Genomic DNA, 20,925 nt, shown 5'->3' on the forward strand with positions numbered 1-20,925 from the left:
TGGGAAATCAAGTGCTGTTATTAGCTTGAAGACAAATGAGCATTGTGGCATGTGCTTTACAAATAAATTCATTCAAAGTTTACCCTAAGGTGTTTGGGGGTGGTGTTGAATTTAGTGCTGACTAATCTGTTATTCTTAAAAGACTTTTATGGAAAATTGTTTTTTTTAAATTCAGTCTCTTGAGTAGAGTGAAATCCAGCTGCAAGCAGAGTTTTAATGCTCATCAACATTTCTACAATTTTCACTCTCTCAATTATTCATCATGTACCTCATAGCTGAAGTTCATAAACTTCATTCATGTTGTATCTGTAGGGTTGCACAGGAAATAAACAGTGTGATTAGTGTTTCCCCTGGGCCCACAAGCTCACGTCTTTAACTGGCTCCATTCTCACCCAACAGCACTGGGAAATCCCTTCAATGTCATGAGAGTGAGTTATTGCGCAGCTTGCGGTGTGAACCCTCAGGATGCAGAGAGTGAATTATTAGTGCGGCGCAACATTTTCAGGAAGGTCACTCAGAGAATTCCTCCCTCGAGGTGAAAGAACGTCATGCTCTCATTCGAAAGAGAGTGCCTTCATTTCATGAATAAATGTGCCAAGTGCTGCACCGCTGAAGCTACGTCTAATGTGAAGGTCGGGTGCAATGACGTGCTCCCGTTGCCGGACATACATTATCGTTATTAACCTGTTAGTTTCATCACTGCTGTATTGTTGCCACACAATCACCTATTTAACAATCTTGCCAGCTCCACTATTGCATATTCCTCTTTTATCGCTGAAATAACCTTGAAAATGACCTCTACTGATATTAATGCAACCATGAGATGCTAATGAGTAAGAAAAATTATGTAACAGCAGAAATTAATTATGTAATTACATGTGTGTGTATTGAATTGGTTGCAGTATGTACTGGGGTTTGGTTTTGTGGTGCACCATCATGCTGTGTTGTCTTGAAGTATTGAGCTGTATGATTTGATGGAAGGGGAGTGCTGATGGTTTTAATGCACTCCTCTATGAAGGACAAACATTATCACCATTACTGTAGCCCATAAAAGGATGGACCCGCTGATGACTGAAGTGATTTCTGCCTCCCTTCCTTTTTTCCATCCACTCCCTTGATTTCACTCAGTGCACTGGGACCATTAAGTACTGTAAACAGGGTGTCTTACTTCAAATTCTTCTTTCTTCTTTTCAAATTTCCTGTGGTTATTGGACAGTTGTTCAAATGGACTTTTGTTTGTTCTAAGATTTTAGAAGATGAGAAAATGTAAAAGAATTTATGAGATGAAAAATAGCCAATAAAGCAGTATGAAAACATCAAAATAAATATAATGGATTTGTAGTAACCTCATTGCTCATTGATCAACAAAGCTCCTGTCCAGAGCCAAACCAAGCTTACAAGTATTGCATGCATATCCAAAGCCTGATATATCATATTCATAGTCCAAAAACTATTAAACTATTAAAAACATGTAAACTAGCCACAGCACTGGAGCCTGTCCTCAGAAGAAAAATGCTCTCTCTCGGTTGTAAGACATTTTTTCAAAAATAGTAATAATGATGATCTTGGTGTTTACTGTTGCCATGACGACAATGGTTACCTCACGTACCAGGAAGTACTGACCACATTTCAAGTGATCATATTAACCCAAACCATGATCTTTCCCTAGAATTAGGAAAGTGGATTTTTGTGCCAAATCCTAGCCAGAACTTAACCACAGTGTTGCCACACCATGAAGTACAAGTGTTTTCGGTATCAGTGGTTTTTAATGGTTTGGGAAAGCTTCATATTACGCTCCTGTTATGCTCCAGTGAGTCGTTCTACAAATGAGCTAAGTGGTTGTTTAATTTGGGGCGTTTGTTGACTTGGTGACATGTTCCTTCACCACAAACAGTTTAGTCACGGTAGTTCAAAAAGTTCAGTAATGGCTCCAAAGTCTAATTAACAGCAAGAAACTCTTTGTACAGCAGACACCACTGTACAAGTGTGGGAACACGTGTTCTGTTTACAGAGCTTTGTTAGCTTGGTGTGCTGCATATCAAAACCTCTTGACTTTGTTCTACTTCATACATTTCTCAAAGAATTTCAGAATAAAGTCAAAAGGTTATTCTTTTAGTCTTTGGAGTTGTTCTACGGCCCAGGGGAATACAATATATCAGGCTCTGGACACACTCAACATTTGTCTTGGCTCTGCACATGATGACAGTGATTCAGATATAGAAAATTGCCCTTTAACCCTCTTATTCCCTGCCTAAAAATGCATTACAAAATATGCAAAGTACTGTATAATGTATGTGTAGCTATCAATTCTTGTGTTTCATTCATGAATCACCATCACTGACTCTTTCATCGGCTGCTTGGCCACCAGCTGACTCGTCATATTTGATCATATTTGAAAAGTTGACCTTTACAACTTGACACTTCTCACTGACACCATCACAGTGAATCACATTAATTTAACTTCCTCTGCATCCAAAATTACTTAAAATAGAGGCACTCAACCTCCATAGGAGCAGGAGTTACAAACAACTTGTACCTCAATGTTATTTGCTTCTGCAGCTTACGTCACCACACCACCCTGCTCATTATGTGCTTTACTTTTCTGGTAATCTTGATTTAACTAAGATTTAATGTTCATGTATGTTAATTAAGGGGGATTAGCCATCTAATGCAGCATCCTCTGTGTTCAAACCTGTAAGAGGACCCTCAAAGAGTTACAGCCTTTTCTGTTAAATCTAACTATGTAATAATGTTAAATTGTGTACAATATAGATATTTATCTGTTCAAATATGCATACATTTAAACATATATGTTATGAATATTTAATATGAACATGTCCGTTCTTTTTGAGTATTGTTTTTTTTTAATGTGTCCAGTGAAATGACCTTCTCACTCTTCTTCTCCTCCTCTCGTCTTCAGGCATGCACACCAGCATCAGCGAGATCCTGAAGGAGAAAAGCCTGAAGCCGTCTCGCCGCAGCCTGCCCTGCCTGGCCCAGAGTCAGACTCATCCAATCAACCTCAACCACTTCCTGTCTGTGCCTCTGAGCCCGGAGCCCAAACCAGAGGTTGAGGATCTGAGTCAGAGCATCAGCACTTCCTGCAGCATCCTCCCTCCACAGACGGGTCAGTTTGATCATTGATGTGTGTGAATTTGAAAGGCTATGTTGTGGCTGTCTACAGTCAAAAGTTACAGTCAATGAAAAATAAATGTTTGAAATAACTTTGAAATAACTCATAGTAAATACTGTGTAAGAGGTTCCATCACCTCTATACGGTTTGCTTACTCTTTGAAGATGCAAATACTACAATTTATCCAGATTTTACTTTTGTCCTTGATAGGTGAAATTATTTTGTGTGGGTACTTGTTGATGCACCTGCCATTTTGACACAGATAAATTGGCCTATTTGGCATCCTACAGCTGGCAAATTGTAGTAAATAGTTTCGAACTTGAAATGACCCAGCTTTGTAAGCACCAGTCAAGTGGTCCTTTCAAACCTGCAGTATTTTTTTCTGCTCTGCATAGGCAATGAAACCCACAGCAGCAAATCCACATCACGTCTGTGATTAAGGGCTTTTCTATTCAAATTAAAGTTTTTATTGTATATCTGATATATTGTTACTCGTTACAGCCATCATGGTCTGTTGGTGGTGTTTCTACTCCATGCAGTGATTGTAATGAATTTTACACTCAGTAGGAGCAGAGTTGGTTACTATACATATTTTCATAATAGTGATGACAGTTGTGGCATGTGCATATTGCTGACTGATCAGACAGTGTTTTTTTTTAGAAAACATTGTGTAAGTTAGAGATGTCTAGTGCACTTTCAGATGGAGTGAGATAGTATGATAAAATGCATTTCGCTGTGTGGACTGGTAAACATGGAAATGCCTGTCGGAGAGAGAGTCTTATAGAATATTTAGAATCCATTGACATTGAGGGCTCTATTTCTGTGCCAGTGCAAAGACTAATTGGTATAACTCTGACCTTGAGATGCTCCTTTGCCTGACCCATTGATATTTCTGCTCATGGTGCAAAAGTTGGAGGAAACATGTGAATTTTATGCAGATGAGGCATCACAAGGCAAAGTGATGCTATTCTTGTTGGAGCTGGCTCTTTGACGTTATGCCGAGAATAGACTTCTGAGGATCAAGTCTGTGTTTTGTCAGCCTGTGAAAAGTGTAGAGGGAAGGAGACAGTCTAGACAGAACAATCAGCATGGCATGACTGAATGAGAACATTATTCACCAACTTCTCACCTGCGATCACTGCCACGTGTATGCGATGATGGGATGAAGCTGGAAGCACTGCTGTTGGAGATTGAACCCAAAAAGTAACTCAACACACAGTTTTGCTGCCATATTTGACTGTACATGACATAGCAAGCTTTTGTTAACTTTGCAGAATCCAAGTATTAAAACCTCCATTCTTTAACTAGGTTATATTGATACACTTATTTATTTCACACATTTTTTTTCTTTCCTATGCTTTTGTAATTTGCGCCTGTGTGTCTGTGTGAAAACACAGCATGATCAAGTGTATTTCAGGCTGCTTCTGGAGCCTTTTCAGCACCTCGTGTCGCTCAAACTTCTGAGTCATTTTTCAGCACATCTGACACTTTTATCCCTGAATCTAAATGGTCTCTATTGACTATTAGTGTGGAGGAAATTCACACTGACATCTGTAATGAAGTTGTTTCACTGCAATCAATATCCCACGACTCTGAACTATACGTGTGCACTCTTGATCTGAGTTGTACATACTAGTCTAACGATGGTTTTAACATAATTTATTCTGATGATTACAAATTGTTGGAGGTGGATAATAGATATACTTTTCCCCCTGTATTATTCTACTAACAGTAAAACCAGCTACTGTGTGAGTTTTTTACTATTCCCCAGACAGAAGATAAGGAACTTTTAGACATTTAGTGTTTGTGCCAAAACAAGTAAATCTGAACTATTGAAAAAGGAGAATCTTGCTACACTTTTGTTTGGTTGTCTTGCCTCTGTGTTTATTTTGTTTATGCATCTCAGTGGGATGTGTAAAGATTCAGGTAGGAAGGAAACACTATTGGCACTCTTTCAACATCAGTGCATGGATCTATTAAATTGCAGGTGGTGTTGCTCCCAAACTGGTACTCACATTTAAATAAATTGGATTATTATTTAGCTCAGATGTCATTTCATTTAGGTGGATTCAGGACAATATTGACTTGAGAAATAGGAAAACACTTAATGCAGATAAGATACTCTGTGTGGTTCAATAGCTGTCTCATTGATCAAGCTTTGTCTGTGTGCAGCAGAGAACGGCAAGGATCATTACGTGGAGGAGTCAGAAGCAACTTCGTGTGATACGAGGGCAGATGAGTCGTTTCTGCTACAGAAGCCTGTCACTCGGGTTAAATTAACAGCCCGAACAGATTCACTTCAGGTACCACACTCCCAGTAATCCACAATCACTGTCACAAACGCTACAAATCTCTACTGATGTTACACTGCAGTCATTTTGGCATTTCTAGTCATGTGTTTAGCATCTTATTCAGAGGTGTAACGTATCTGCTGCAGGGAAAGACGCCAGTTTATTCATCTGGGCTCTTTTTCCGAGATGGGAAAAAGCGAATTGACTACATCCTGGTTTACAAGAAGTCCAGTCCACAGGTGGAGAAGAGGTGCACCTTTGAGAAGAATCTACGTGCTGAGGGACTAATGCTGGAAAAGGAGGTGATAATCCTGGAAAAACCAGACAGTGGAGAAAAAACAAACCTCATTATGTATTATGAGCTTTTGGCTTGATTTTTGAGGCAGACTTAATTACTCAACTTATTAAACCCCCTAATCCTGTATTTTTATTTTCATTTAAAAGCCCTCTTTGACGAACAACGACATCATGTTTGTGAAGGTCCATGCTCCCTGGGATACACTTTGCAAATATGCAGAGCAGATGAACATCCGAATGCCTTTCAGGTAACAGCTGTTACCGAAAAATAATGAAAAATAATGAACCTTTAACTGGAGCCTCAGTGTTTTTCAGTTGCTGGCAACTTCATCCAGTTTCTCTAACTTGTCCTTTTTTTTCTTCTTCGTTTAGGAAAAAATGCTACTTCACAGACTGGAAAAGCAAAACCTTGGGCAGGTAAGTAGATTTAAGGTGAAGGATTATTTTTTCTCTCTTGCTCTGTGGGGGCGGGAAGCTGGATTCTTCTGTGTCTTTAATGAAATTCATGAGAGGCACAGCTGCCAGGCTTCAACCGTAATGTGAGCTGTGGACTGAAGTTATCAATCACCACAGCGAAGAACACAGACAGAGAAAGTTTGAGTCAAACCTTCATTATCCTTGGTAATGCGTTTACTGAGTATTTATGAGCTCAGGATAAATTCAGCCTCTGTGAGGACTGTGTGTAAATTACATTCTGTATTTACAAAGTCTGGGATTAGTTTTTAAATTGGAGAAATCATGTCTTGTTTGGAATACGGATGAGCAGCAATAACGGAAATAATTGAAATGTAAGACTTTTGAAAGCCAATGAAAAAAATAATAGACCAAGTGCTTTATTTAAGTTTTTCCAGGGTTTAAAAAACAACAGGCATTATTATGTTACTTTAATCAAAAAATGTAACTTTTCAACCTTTTCAAAAACTGCAGAGTCTAGCATTGTGAAGACCATAATACTGTAACTCACCCACACTGACAGCGCTTTTCTATAAAATACTTGTAATCTTTCAGTCACATACATGCTGCAGAGGCTTATGTGCATACTATTTTTAGAGAGATGCACTCGCGCTGTGATGAGATGTTCAAGTGTTGTTTGAGCTCTGCGCAGGACTTCAGATTCCTGTTATTTCACACAGCAGCAGTCTATAAGAAATTGTTGAAAGACAAACTTTTTTGTCTTGAAGAGTAACATTTTTGTGTAACAAAATTTGTATTACTATGAAACTAAAATGTATAACTTTCATCTTTTTTTCATCCAGTGCAGTGATGAGAGGTAATGATGGAAAGATAACAGACTTGAACAGACTGTATTATAGTTGTCATCCTGGATAGGTACAAACTCAGTGGCCTAGATATTACAATTCATGCAGTATTTGACAATATGGGAAATATTACATATATTAAAGGCTCATGTTGTTATTTCATATTTTCATACCATGTCTGTTTTAATGGAAGATATTCAAACACACACAAAGAGCTGACAAAAATCACACTAATGAGAATCACTAACTGAGAATAAAGCACTTTTAGATTTTAAGTGAGACTGATCTTAGTCAGGGTGAAGAATAGACCATTATGTGTCCCTCACAGCTCCTGCAGGCTTTCACTAAGTTGCTGTCCTTAAGAGAATAATCTATCTATAGTAGCAGTACTTATATGTTTACTAATGGTCTGTCACCGACTCACTTCCCAGTAAAACTGAACAAATGGGCCGTGTGGTGACAGAACGCTGGTTTGATATAATTTCTTTCTGTCAGTGCCTGTTCCCAACAACATTCATAAGCTGTTCTCTGGCAACAATGCATTTTGCCCCAGAGTTCCCATTTATATTCATTCAATCCATATCAGAGCAGCAGCATCTCATATTAGTCAAAGACCCTTCCAGCAAATCTGTTGGACCAATGTGCAAATTGAACCATGCCAGCTGATTTTCAGCCATGCTTGTGGGGCAGCTTTAGGGATGTCTGTCCATCTGTCTGTCCGTCAGTCCGCCGCTTTGGTCCAGACAGAAATATCTCAACAAATGTTACCATGAAATTTGGTAGAGATATTCATGGTTCCCAAAGCATGACTTTTCCTATGCTGCCACCATGATGTTCACATTTTTGTTTGTTTGTGAAATATCTCAAAAACTATTGGATGGATTATCATCTCCTCGGGATGATTTGTGATTGCTTTGGTGACCCTTTGGTGAACGTTTCGTTTAGTGCCGTCACCAGGTTAAAGATTTAATTTGATTTGTTCAATACTCTTTAGTTTATGACCAAATATATGCCAACTGATAATATTCCCACCAGCCTGCATGTTAACATGATAAAATAAGATGGTGAGTTAAGTAAACATTACATGCTCAACATCAACATGTTAGCTTTATCATTGTGAGCATGTTAGCATGCAGACATTAGCATTTATCTCAAAGCACCTGCTGTGCCCATATACAGCATCACGGGGCTGTTAGCAGAGCTGTACAGACTCTTAATCTTTTCTCTATATACCAAGTATATAATTTAGCTTATTTGCAAGGCTCTGAATAGGAAGGACAGTGCCAGACTTGGTCCTTAAATCATGACTGTAATTTGAAAAAAAAAAAAACCTTCAAGTTGGATTTAGCGAGTTGTTTTTCTGCTGTCCTGGATCAGTGACTTCCAGGCTCCTGAGTCATAAACAGTGAAAGTAAAAATGAAAAATGATAGTCAGCAGGGTGAAGCCTAAAATCCATGGCTGTGTACCTGAGCATGTGTGTGTAAACGTGCTTTTAGTGGAGCTGGGTTGGTGCAGTGTTGCTATAGGGGGGGAGGTTACGCTGTAGTCTACCAAAGAAAACAATCTGCATGTTAATCTGTGTCGTTAATCCTGTTTCACTCTGTGTTCGCGCAGCAGGTTTCATCTGAGATGTCGTCAGATAAAAAGCTGGCTGCCCAGAAATCCCATGAAGCTGGACAAAGAGGCCTTGCCTGACCTGGAGGAAACAGACTGCTACACAGCCCCCTTCAGCAGAGCACGCATGCATCAGTAAGGGGGACAACCACACACACACGCAGGCTGCCACACACACTCACAAGCATCACATAATGGCAGTATCCGTATCAGCCGTGTCTTACCCCATTGTGTATCCCCAGTTTCCATCTCATCCCTCACATCCACTCATGTCCTGAACTTGATGTTGAATTTAGAAACCTGGTGATGAAATTTGCACTATGAAGTCTTGTATATTTTATAACTTTGAGCCAGAACTCAGAACAGCAAGGACAAGTTTATCATGAATAAGATATCGAAACACAGCAGCAGATGTCCATGAAGTGATTAGATTTCCTCCAATTCCTTCTTCTTTTCATTATCAAAGCTTCTCTGTGATGAACACTAACATCTAATCTCAACTGTCTGTGAATCATTTCCACTTTTCCCTCACTTGTCAACCATGATGGGTGTTTTTGTTTATTTTTTGTAAATAATAACCCTGGACAGTGAACACAAACTTCACTGCATGAATTGAATTTGAATGAACTAACATTGTTAGTGGCCCATCTTCCATTAAAGAGTCTTGACTGGATGATGTTGATATACTGTTACATGATAGATGACTAAAGGAGTGTGCTAATATTTTCCTCTCAGCTTCACTATCAACAACAGAGAGAGCTTCTTCTCCAATTCCACCAGAAGCAGAATAGTCCATCATGTCCTGCAGCGCACTAAGTATGAGGACGGAAAATCAAAGATGGGTATGGCACCATAATTCCCTTCTTCCCCTCTGTGCTCCTCGCATACTACACAATGTGTCTAGCAGGGGATTCCCATCCTCATTTATATCTAATAATGTAGATATATACACTATAATAACCACTTTAGGACAATTTATTCATAGAGACTACATATGTTACATATTTTAGATATAGGCATAAAGAGCTGCAACTTTAGTATTAAACTTTACAGAGTCAGCCCTAAATAATAAATACCGATTAGTAGCAGATGACCAAAGGACATGCAGTAATTTCCATAAAACATAGTAATTCTGTCTTTGTATTTTTCTGCCTATTAGTTGTGTTCATTATGTCACGACTGGAACCATTAGGGGCAATAGTGAAAGAGACATTTTAGATTTAGAGCTGTTATTTTGACGTCAGAATCTGATAGCAGGGTAGAGGGGGGAATTATGTCTGTTGTTTTGCACAGGGATGATTACAATGTGGGCTGCTGCCGAGCTGTCCGTATCATCCAACTCGTGGCTGATCTCTCTTCTAGTCTCCTTCTGGCTGTTTTGTTTTCTTTTTGGGGGGTTTTTGTGTCAGCAGCTAACAAACTGCCTGTCCTCTCCCACTCTGCTATCTTGTCTGTCTGCTGCTGACATGTTTTGCTGATTAAAGGTTCGTCTTGAAGGGCTTGGATGGATTTCGCATTAATATTTTAATACTGTTGACCACTCTGCTTTCCAACAAATAAGATCAGCACTGCCACAAGAGTGGAAAATCCTTTTCAAATCCAGCCCTTCCTGCCCCTGCTCTACAGTTTCAATCTGGGGAATGACAATGCAAATGAGAGCACTATTGTGCTGTGAACATTAACATGTCAATAATTACAGCTTCACATAGTACCTTCACTCATTAATGTTAGAAGCAATTCAGTCATTTATTGTGATTTTAAAAATAATTTTCCATCTGCATAAATGATGGGCACAAAATAATGACAGTCCAGGAGGTTTTTTTCAAAATTCTTACCTGGGTGTTTTAAAGCCTCTAATGGGCTTTTCTAATACAGCTTGTCAGTTACACAATGCTTTTTATGACTGTAGAGAAGTGGGTTTAAATGAGTCTTACACTGGACTCTGCTCTTAGTTACAACTGGGTCTGTATTTTTAATGTGCTGTCCTTGTGCCAATGTAGCTATTATACATGCATATTTTGACATGAAATGTTTTATTCTACTTCAGGTATCAACCGATTGTTGGGCAATAACACATATGAAGCTGCATTTCCTCCACATGAGGTAAGAGGATTTTCATTTGATGGATTAAAATTGAACATGGGCCCTTTCTTTATGCAGCATTCAATAATTAAAAGCTAGTGAGAAGACAATCAGACAATCAGCAATTATATAGGCCAGGAGAAAATTGGATCAGCATCAACAGAGATACCTCACGAAGCATTTAAAAACACAGGGGTGCACAAAAGTTATGTTATATGCTTAACTATGTATTGATCCTCCTTAAGAAGAGTTACAACTGTGTGCTGGCCCCCCTTCCACAGTCTGCACCAAGACTGGAGAAAGCACCCAGGCCTCTTAAATTCCTGAGTACCTGAGTGTCTTATCAATATTAAACACGCTTGTTTTCCTTAAACCTTCTGTAGGCAACATTAAATATTTTTTTCTGTCAGCATTTTTGAAAAGCTGCAGAGGTTCACAAACTGTCAAACTTCACAGCTCCTCCTGTAATGTTGATCTTTTGTCTTGTCAGGGTGGATACAAAAGTCGACATCCTATCAAGACTCACGGTGCCGAGAACCACAGGCACCTTCTGTATGAGCGCTGGGCTCGCTGGGGAATCTGGTACAAATACCAGCCTTTGGACCTCATCAGGTAATCAGCTTCGGAGACGGTGACAACAGCATCATGAACTTGTTTTTTGGAGGTTTGCATGAGCACTAGTGTCCTCGTTGTGAGCCTCATTCTGTCTAAAATCATATTCTAGGTGTGAAGTTTAAATAGAACATAGAGTAACCCAGTTGTTTGTCTCCTTTTTATACCAGTGCCTCATTATAAAGTTAGCCAGGTCCTTCTCAATTTATTACTCCTCGACAGCCCTCTGTGGCTGTTATTTCTGAACAGGCTACTTTGGCATTCTCTGCTGTCTTTTCTACTCTATTATCACGAGTAAAAGAAGACGAGAGCACCAACTGATTCTCAATGTACCCTCAAACTAGAGCCAGGAGGCGACAGCAATATCTCAATGTGGTGCAGCTGACTTTAAACTACTAAATCACTTGGGTAATAGTTTGACATTCTGGGAAATGGGCTTACTAACTTTCTTGCAGTAAGTTAGATAAGGAGGATATCACTTTTAAGTCTGTGTAAGTATGGAGTTGGAGCCAGGAGGCAACTAGCTTAGCTTGGCATAAAGACAGGAAGAAAAGAGAACTCCTTCTGAAATTGCATTAACAATCATTTTAATATTTTAATGTGTTTGTACAGACAACACAATACAACATGTGAATTAGAGATGTTTTAGAGGTGCTAGTAGGCATATTCTTTAACTTTGTAGACAGCCTGGCTAGCTGTTCCAGTTATGTTAAGCCAATCTAATCTCCCCTTAGCTCTTGCTCCATAACGCACAGACAGACATGAGACTGTTATCAATCTTCTCCTCTGAAACTTGCCAAGAAAGTGTACTTCCCAAAATATCGCACTGTCAAACTCAAGTTACTGGTTTATTTTTGGGATATTCCAGCGAGCACATTCAGGAAATTGAGGATATTCAGATTATTTGGTGTTTGCATAAGTAATCATCATATCCCAGTAGGGTTATGAAATATCATGATAAATAACCATAGAAGTTCAAAGAAGAAGTTAACTTCTTAAGATCCCGGATGGTTGACAAATTTGCATCATTTCAGAGTAATACTTCGAGCCAACTTCTTTAGCATTTACAAGCAGTAAGAGTCAATAAATGGTCTATAATGCAATATAATGCAGTTGTTAGCAGAAATAGAGCACCAGTCAAAAGTTCGGACACACTTTCCCTTTACTTTGAATGACATGAAGTGTGTCCAAACTTTTGACTGGTACATTAAGTGTCTATTAACGTATTTGTCCCCAACATTAACTCCCATCCATACATCAAGGCTGATATATAAACAGATAATGATGCTAAGGGGTAAAAGAAAGTGTTGCCAATATCTGTGATTGTATTGTGAGTTATGTTGCAAATGAATAAGAAAAACTGATTTTTGCATCAATCTGACAAAGTACATTGATTGTTCATGTATTTAGTTCACTGGAGTCTCACTAACTTATCTATGTGTTATAATAGTTTCTCATTTGAATTTCTAAAGTATTTACTATATTCCAATATGTGTTGTTATTGCATATCTGAGATGGTATATTTTATTCATATTATTGATAAGCACTTATCCTAGTTTGAGAAACCAGGAATCATTATTCAGATACTAGTGTGCATGGAAGCAGACATAATTAAGACTTGTTGTTTTCCGCCATGTTGTTGATACCGTGTCGCATACACACCTGGGAGTTATCTGACATTGCTAATTGCCTCTGAGCAGCTTCACTGGCGCTGTTGTGAAATGAGTTTCTTGGTCAAGGGCACTTGCTGTGGTTTAGATAGCACAGAGACTTATTGATTCATTATGCTGAACGACCTGTAAGTCCAGCAGCCTCCTTATCCATTAGTCCACCATGACAACCTCACAGTACATTACCAACACCCACAGCTTCACTGTTAATGAACATTCATGGCAGGTTTAAATTAACTCCTGTCTGTTTCTCTTTCAGGCGATACTTTGGTGAGAAAATTGGTCTTTACTTTGCGTGGTTAGGCTGGTACACCGGCATGTTGATCCCTGCTGCCCTGGTTGGTGTTTTTGTCTTCCTCTATGGCCTCTTCACCATGGACTCAAGCCAAGTCAGGTCCGTTCACACAACCTGCATAACACACAAAGTTATTGCATTGAAATTAATGCTATTCAGTGTTTCAAACATGTGTACTCTTGATTAATTGTCTCTTCAGCAAAGAGATTTGTCAAGCCAACACTACCATCATGTGTCCAATGTGTGAGGAAACCTGCGAGCCGTGGACACTGAGTGACAGTTGTGTCTTTGCAAAGGTCAGTGCAGTTCTGACTGTTCTCCTGTAATCTCATATTTACAGCATGTTAGACTTTCTCATTAGAGACTGGTCAAAGTTTATATTAAATTGAATGATGTTTCAGCTTTTTATTGAAAATATCTAAACAAAAATGAAAAAAGGCTTATTTTGTTTTTTTGCTGAGAGCAAGATAAGAAGTTAATCCTCTCATATTTGTCTGTGAATTATGAAGTTACAGCCAGGAAATGGTTAGCTTAGATTAGTGTAAAGATTGGAAACGGGAGGAAACAGCTAGCCTGGCTCGGTCCAAAAGTAACAAATTACACCCGCTTCTAAATCTCACTAATACTTTATCTGTACAAAACCCAAAATATAAAAATGGCAGGTTGTTATTTCGGAAGTCACTGCACCTGTCTGAGAAGTCTCACATATAGCGCTCAAAATCCACAGTTGTTTTTTTTTATACTTTGGTTTTCTTATGGATTAAATACACAAGATGTATTTATGTTCCTTTGTGAGTTTTAGAGTTGTTGATAGGATTGTTTCACTTTTGAAGTCTGGACAGAGCCAGGCTCACTGTTTCCCTCTTTTTCCCTTCTTTATGCTAAGCTAAGCTAACTGGCTGTAGCTTCATATTTACTGTACAGGCATGAAAGTGGTATCACCAGGCCTAACTCTCTGCGAGACAGTGATAAGGCATACTTACAAAAAAAAGTCAAACTATTCCTTTAAGAAATATCCTAAATCCATGGATAAGAAACTCTGAAGTAGGCTGAGAGTTATCACAAAGTCATGATGTGTTATTTGAAAAAAGCATTGAAGTAGAGATATATGTCAAAATCATGAATCTGTTTCATCAGTTAAGCCACTATTCCTGGAAACACTACACTTTCAAAGCAGCCCTTCTTGTGTTTCTAGGTGACCCGTCTCTTCGACAACGGCGGCACTGTGTTCTTTGCTATTTTCATGGCTATTTGGGGTAAGTGGAGGCTGTTTATGTTTGTCAATTTTTTTCTGATTTTGAGAATGCTTGTGTTGTATTACATGAAATACGTTCTCCTCTTGATACAAACCCCTCTGGAATTCAAATCTATTTATACAATAGTGTTTCAGTGCTCCTGCTTCCACTCTCCACTCAACTCCTCCAAACACATTAAGCTTTCCACCCGAGAATTCAGCACAGTAAACAGTGCCGCGCAAACACATGAAATCTTCACGCTGTAATATATTTCTCACTGAGTAAATCACTGTCAGGTTTCTCTGTATGTACTTACACTCCCATTTCTGTCCTGGTGTAATTAGTCAGATAATTAAGAATTTCTCCAGAGGGAGTCAGTATCATTTGGCTTTCAGGGTTGGAATCGTACCATGATAGCGGTATATTCCAGCTATATTTCCACTGCTGTCATTGTAATGTAGACTGTGAGTGAAAGTCTGCAGCGTCTGGCTCAGACCCATCTTTCTGCCAACGTCGTAAATAATCACCTGTGCCCAGAGGGAACGTTTGACACATTGTGTTCTGTGTTTGGCCTAAATGAAGGCCAAGGAGAGCTGGTGAGCCAGGGGAGGTCTGGCCTCGCTGACAATGGTCTGCAGTTCTGAATCCTGCATGAAGGCTTTTGGCAATGTGGACCAAAGTAACAGTATTGAGTGCATTCTAGGTCTGCCGTGTGTGAGAGTATGTGAGCGAGAGAGAGGGAGATGAAAAATTGGTTAGCCCAAGGGAGCAAATGTAGGCAACTGAAAAGGCTGCTTTTCTCTCTCTTTAAACAAAAGTGGGTCAAGCTATATTAAACTTCAACATCTTTAACAGTCAAAGTTGTTCTGACTGAAAATTCATATTCTGGTGCATTTTAAGGCTGTAATTTCTTTCCCAAATGCATATTTATTACTAAAATCATTTTGTTTTCCCTTAAATGTATTACATATAAAACAAAACACATCACGCATAACAGAAACACAGATTTATGACATATTAATAAACAAATAAGAGCTCCATGATCATATATATGTAATAACTGTAATGTTACTGTGTGCTGTCTATTGTTTATCATATATTGTATCATATAGCACTAGTTATTTTACTCTGATGTTGGGGTGCATCCCTCACTGTCTCTGCACCTCTGCAACTTCACCTCAAAATGAAGCATTGTGTGAGATGAGGGCTGTGTTCTCCACGGTGTACGGCCCACTGCTGTCACATAATTATCAATCAGACTTTATATAACATATTAAAGATTATCAATAATGTGATTGATTCCTGATCCCTGCTGCAGCCACAGTATTCCTGGAGTTCTGGAAAAGGAGACGGGCAGAACTGACTTATGATTGGGATCTCATTGATTGGGAAGAGGAAGAGGTAAGTCAGCAATATCCTCATAGATCCAGTTTGATGTCATTTCATTGCCTCATATGATATCTGCCTTTGTTCATGCACTACATCTTCTAAATTTGACACTACTTACATGATATTGCCTAATCAGGAAGAAACGGCTGCGGTTCAATAGTTCACACGGGATTATGTGTTGTTAATCAGGAGGAGCTGAGGCCTCAATTTGAAGCCAAGTACTCCAGGATGGAGAGAGTCAACCCCATCTCTGGGAAGCCCGAGCCTTTTCAACCCTTCTCAGACAAACTCAGCCGGCTCATGGTGTCTGTGTCTGGAATATTCTTCATGGTAAACCCTTTGATCTTGCAATAATCTGCCCTTTTGGGATTCAGGCTCTGAGTGGGATCATGTTATTTTTTTGTGCCACCTTTAAAGTGGTGTGATGTGCTAGTAGTGGCGTATCATCTCCCCCTTCTGGACAAATGTTGTAGTTAGAGGAAATAGTGGATTTGGCCTTTCTGGTACCTGAAGTTCTCCTGTTTTTGATTCATTTTTTGATTATCTGACTTGTGAATTGCTTCCTAATCAGTAAGTTTTGCATTTTTAGTGTTTATTATAAGATTAGATTTTAAAAATTGACTGTCTATATTGAAGTGTTGATCTTTTATTTAAACTATATCATCCCCTCCTCTATGTGGCCTTCTCTGTTGTCTTTTTGCATAGATTTCCCTCGTTCTGACAGCCGTGTTTGCTGTGGTGGTTTTCCGTCTCATCGCGATGGAGAAGTTCGCTTCCTTCAACTGGTATTTTGTGAAGAAGAACTGGCAGTTTGCCACCTCTGGCACTGGTGTCTGCATCAACTTTGTGATCATCATGTCTCTCAATGTGGTGGGTGTCTGAACAAGCATCATCTGGCTCGTTTACATATTCTGTCCAGCAAATGTTTCATGAAACATTTATTTAGAACTTTGTTCCAGGAACTATCACATTCACAGCCAAAGAGATGTTCTGTTTTTATCTGCTGAGAGTCTCATTACCATCCCCACCCTCTCACTGTTGATGCTTATGAGTACTATCTTTTCCTCAGGTTTATGAAAAGGTGGCCTATTTGCTGACAAATTTAGGTAAGAGTTGTCCACATATTGCTTGTATTTATGAATTAATTACCTCTTGATTAACAGATGGTAGGCAAACATTTACTCTCTCGCTCATCCACCCGTTTCTCCCCCTTCAGAGCACCCACGGACAGAGTCTGAGTGGGAGAACAGCTTTGCTCTGAAGATGTTCCTGTTCCAGTTTGTAAATCTGAACAGTTCCACGTTCTACATTGCTTTCTTTCTCGGGAGGTAGGCCGGCTGCCATGAACGCTACAGTTACTGTTTACAGTGAATTTAATGAGGGATCATGCAAAGATGTTTTGTTTCAAACTCCCGTGTCACGACATCTGCCAAGACTCCTTCCCTTTCCCTCCTTAGTTTATACCTCATGTTTCAGCATTTACAAAATACTGCCTCACAAAGAAATGTGATGCAGCTGCGGTTTTTTCGGACATGATTAGCACCTTTAAGTGTCTTTTTTCCCCCCTCTTGCTTTATTAGTTTTTCTCTGATTGAATTTTCAGCTAATGTTGCCAATCTCAATGTGTTCAGGTTTGCTGGCAGGCCTGGAAAATACAATAAACTCTTTAATCGATGGAGACTGGAGGAGGTGAGTGCAACTGGGCATTAGCATAAGTGGGTGATTATTTCAGCAATGGCTTGGCTGGTTATTGCCTTTTGTTTTAAGATATATTTAGAAAATTCAAGTAATTCATCTTTCTAATGATCCGCCTGTATATGAACATGTACATTCATTTCCCACATAATTACTGGGATTTTCAGTTTTAATGATCAAAAAACAGAATGGGATGAAGTGTGTCCCAGGATTTGCTCATGGCTTTGAATTATTGGGCGTGAAAAATGAATGTCACAGTTTTTTATTTAATTGTTTTTTTTCTCAGTGTCACCCGAGCGGCTGTTTGATTGATCTGTGCCTGCAAATGGGAGTCATCATGTTCTTCAAACAAATCTGGAATAACTTCATGGAGCTTGGATATCCGTAAGTAACATGTAATTATAATATTGTAGTTCCTTCTCTAAAGACCATTAGAAATGCCATATTTATTCATAAATGCAGCAAATGCAAGTGATTGGCATTTTACGATCCTTATGTAATTTCTGTGTAGTTTTTTTGTCCTTGCCGCTCATTACCATATGAAAAGGCTTTTCTCCTGCAGAAACACATCAAATCCCCTGGTGCAGGGCTTAGTTAAAGGGTTCCTGCAGTGCACAGTGCATTGTCAGAAATAATTGCTTTGATTTGACAGTTAGCTACTTGCTACACTTTCAGTTTGCTGCAGAACTGGTGGTCTCGTAGAAAGATGAAGAAAGGAGGTGGTGGAGGCCCGAATGTAGAGAATACAAGCCAGCTTCCACAGTGGGACAAAGACTGGAATCTGCAGCCAATGAACGCACACGGCTTGGTGGATGAATACCTTGAAATGGGTAAAATATTATACTCCTTTGAAGTGTTACATTTCTCTTTACCTGAAGCAGAAAAGGAATCCATGCAAATGGCTGAATCATTATTATTGTTTGTGCCAGTGTTGAGACAGACGTTCTCTGAAGTTTATCCAAAGCGTTCTTTCCTCTGCAGTTCTCCAGTTTGGCTTCACCACCATCTTTGTAGCGGCGTTCCCGTTGGCTCCCCTCCTGGCTCTGCTCAATAACATCATTGAGATTCGTCTTGATGCCTACAAATTTGTCACTCAGTGGAGGAGACCCATGCCTGCTCGAGCCACTGACATAGGTCAGCGTGACCTCTAACTGCCTCTCACACATAGTCTTTGCTATTTTTGGATCTGATCTGCATGGTTCTAACATTAAAACGTTGTGGAAACCAAACATTTCAATCCTATGGAGACAAATGTGTTTCCATATGTTATGCTTCCGTAGTGCCATGTGTTGTACATCCACTCCCACGAGCCCACCAGCCCATATGATTACAAACAACACCCTCCAACTGCCATATAATACACAACCAAATGTCTCCTGTGGCATGTTGCCCTTTAATTAAAGGAAGAATCCTGAAACATTTAGAAATTCCTCAGTTGTAATGGTCACATTATGTGTCAGTTGCAAAGAATCAAAGAGCAACTTTTCTTTGAAGGTTTAGCATTTAAAGATGGCATTCACCGATCATACAGAGAATAATGTCACCCTAGAAAGGCCGAGAAACAATTCTTCTCCTGTCTATAGCCTTAATTGACAGTAATGTAATGCAGCAACATCACAGAATAATCCCTGGAATGTGCTAAATATCACAAAAAAGTGTCTCATGACATATAAGGTTATGGAAAGGTAGAATTTTCCTTTCTTCATGAATAAAATCCCTAGTAATCCACAAAGAATGTAGATAAAGGCAAGCAGTTTTATAGATCACTGCTTTCTTTAACTGTCTTTTTTACCTCGGATAGAAAGTACTGAAAATGTTTTCCTCTGTCTTGGCTGTCAGGTATCTGGCATGGGATTCTCGAAGGTATCGGTGTATTGGCAGTCATCACCAACGCCTTCGTCATTGCCATAACCTCGGACTACATCCCCCGCTTTGTTTACGCCTTTAAATATGGTCCGTGTGTAGACAGGGGACACCACCATCAGGATGAGTAAGCTATAAAGTCAACACTGAAGCACTGAATATACCCAGCACAGTAACTTGTGTTATGGACTGAAAGCTTCTCCTTTTGTTCTCAGGTGTTTGCGAGGCTACATGAACAGTAGCCTGTCTGTGTTTGACATGGGCGACCTGAAGAACAGCAGTCAGCCAAGATACTGCAGGTACAGAGACTACAGAGCACCGCCCTGGAGCTCGGTTCCCTACGAGTTCACCCTGCAGTTCTGGCACGTCTTGGCTGCCAGGTTGGCCTTCATCATCGTCTTTGAGGTGTGTCAGCATTTATTTTATTTTGTGTGTTTACCAGAAAGGCAAGCAACTAATTCTTGTGTGTCTCCTCAGGTCTGTGTATTTGCAGGATTTTCTGTAGATTTATATGTTTTTGAAATATGACTAATTTATGTACTATCATTCTTAAATGAAAACCTCGCAAGCCAGTTTTGGCAATTTCCAAGCTTTAAGCAAAGGATTATGTCCTCCCACAGCAGGCTAAGAAATCTCTAGTTTCTATTTATACCACAGCCCACAAAATGAAGGGTTAGGGTCCAGCTAAAGAGTCCTCTCTCTACTTGTGAAGTGGAGAAGCAAGATTTTCATCTGACAATAGTGAGAAAAAGTGACATAATATACAGTACACCTATAAAACATCGTAGGACTTATAAAGCACTTTTGAGCAATTCAAACTGTTTATCTTTGCATGCTCAGCGAATTACGCAGCAAATTCTGGCAAGTAAAGTGCATGAGCGCTCAAGAAGGTAACTCATAAATTATTAAATTAATGCTTCCCACAGCACCTGGTGTTTGGGATCAAGTCCTTCATTGCGTACCTCATCCCGGACATGCCGAAGGATCTCTGCGATCGTATGAGGAGAGAAAAGTACCTGATGCAAGAGATGATGTACGAAGCAGAGTTGGAGCACCTGCAGAAGGAGAGGAAGAAGAACGGACGTCGTTATCACCATGAGTGGCCTTAGCTAAACTCCCACATCTCCACAACTACACGCCGCACAGCCCTCAACTCACAGGCACAGCCTCCCTTGCCTGCTTATTTATGTATTTTAGCTTTTAGAGTCTAGCTTCACTTGGCTGATTCTGTACACCAAAGACACCCTCTTCAGTGATGAGACCCCCCCGACCCTTCCAGACCTATCTGGCTTCAGCCCGAGCTCTCACCCTGACCACTCCCTCGCCATCTGTTCCACGCCCAGTCTTGGCGCTACTGTTGGATTTTGGCTCTGATCCTTTTCGTCCCATCCCGCCTTGATCCTTCACCTGGTTTCATCCAGCAGGTTGCCCTTTGATATATGCTTGTGTCATGGCTTCACTGGAGAAACCTGTGCAATTGTAATGTTTA

The 20,925-nt window shown here is 39.7% G+C and overlaps 1 protein-coding gene across 1 annotated transcript; it reads left to right on the plus strand.

Moving 5' to 3' along the window:
* Nucleotides 1-2,922: 2,922 nt before the first annotated feature.
* Nucleotides 2,923-20,572, plus strand: ano3 (anoctamin 3). Its single transcript, XM_053319851.1, has 24 exons — nt 2,923-3,127; nt 5,306-5,436; nt 5,571-5,726; nt 5,869-5,969; nt 6,094-6,138; nt 8,599-8,730; nt 9,331-9,437; nt 10,643-10,698; nt 11,168-11,289; nt 13,219-13,353; nt 13,454-13,550; nt 14,450-14,510; nt 15,808-15,890; nt 16,068-16,208; nt 16,584-16,748; nt 16,948-16,984; nt 17,095-17,206; nt 17,510-17,567; nt 17,860-17,957; nt 18,249-18,403; nt 18,555-18,707; nt 19,413-19,563; nt 19,652-19,841; nt 20,363-20,572. The coding sequence occupies exons 1-24, from the start codon at nt 2,923-2,925 to the stop codon at nt 20,543-20,545; spliced, it is 2,874 nt and encodes a 957-aa protein (XP_053175826.1). The 3' UTR covers nt 20,546-20,572.
* Nucleotides 20,573-20,925: the final 353 nt, after the last annotated feature.

The sequence above is a fragment of the Scomber japonicus genome, chromosome 5 (genome assembly GCF_027409825.1).
Source record: "Scomber japonicus isolate fScoJap1 chromosome 5, fScoJap1.pri, whole genome shotgun sequence".
NCBI lineage: Eukaryota > Metazoa > Chordata > Actinopteri > Scombriformes > Scombridae > Scomber > Scomber japonicus.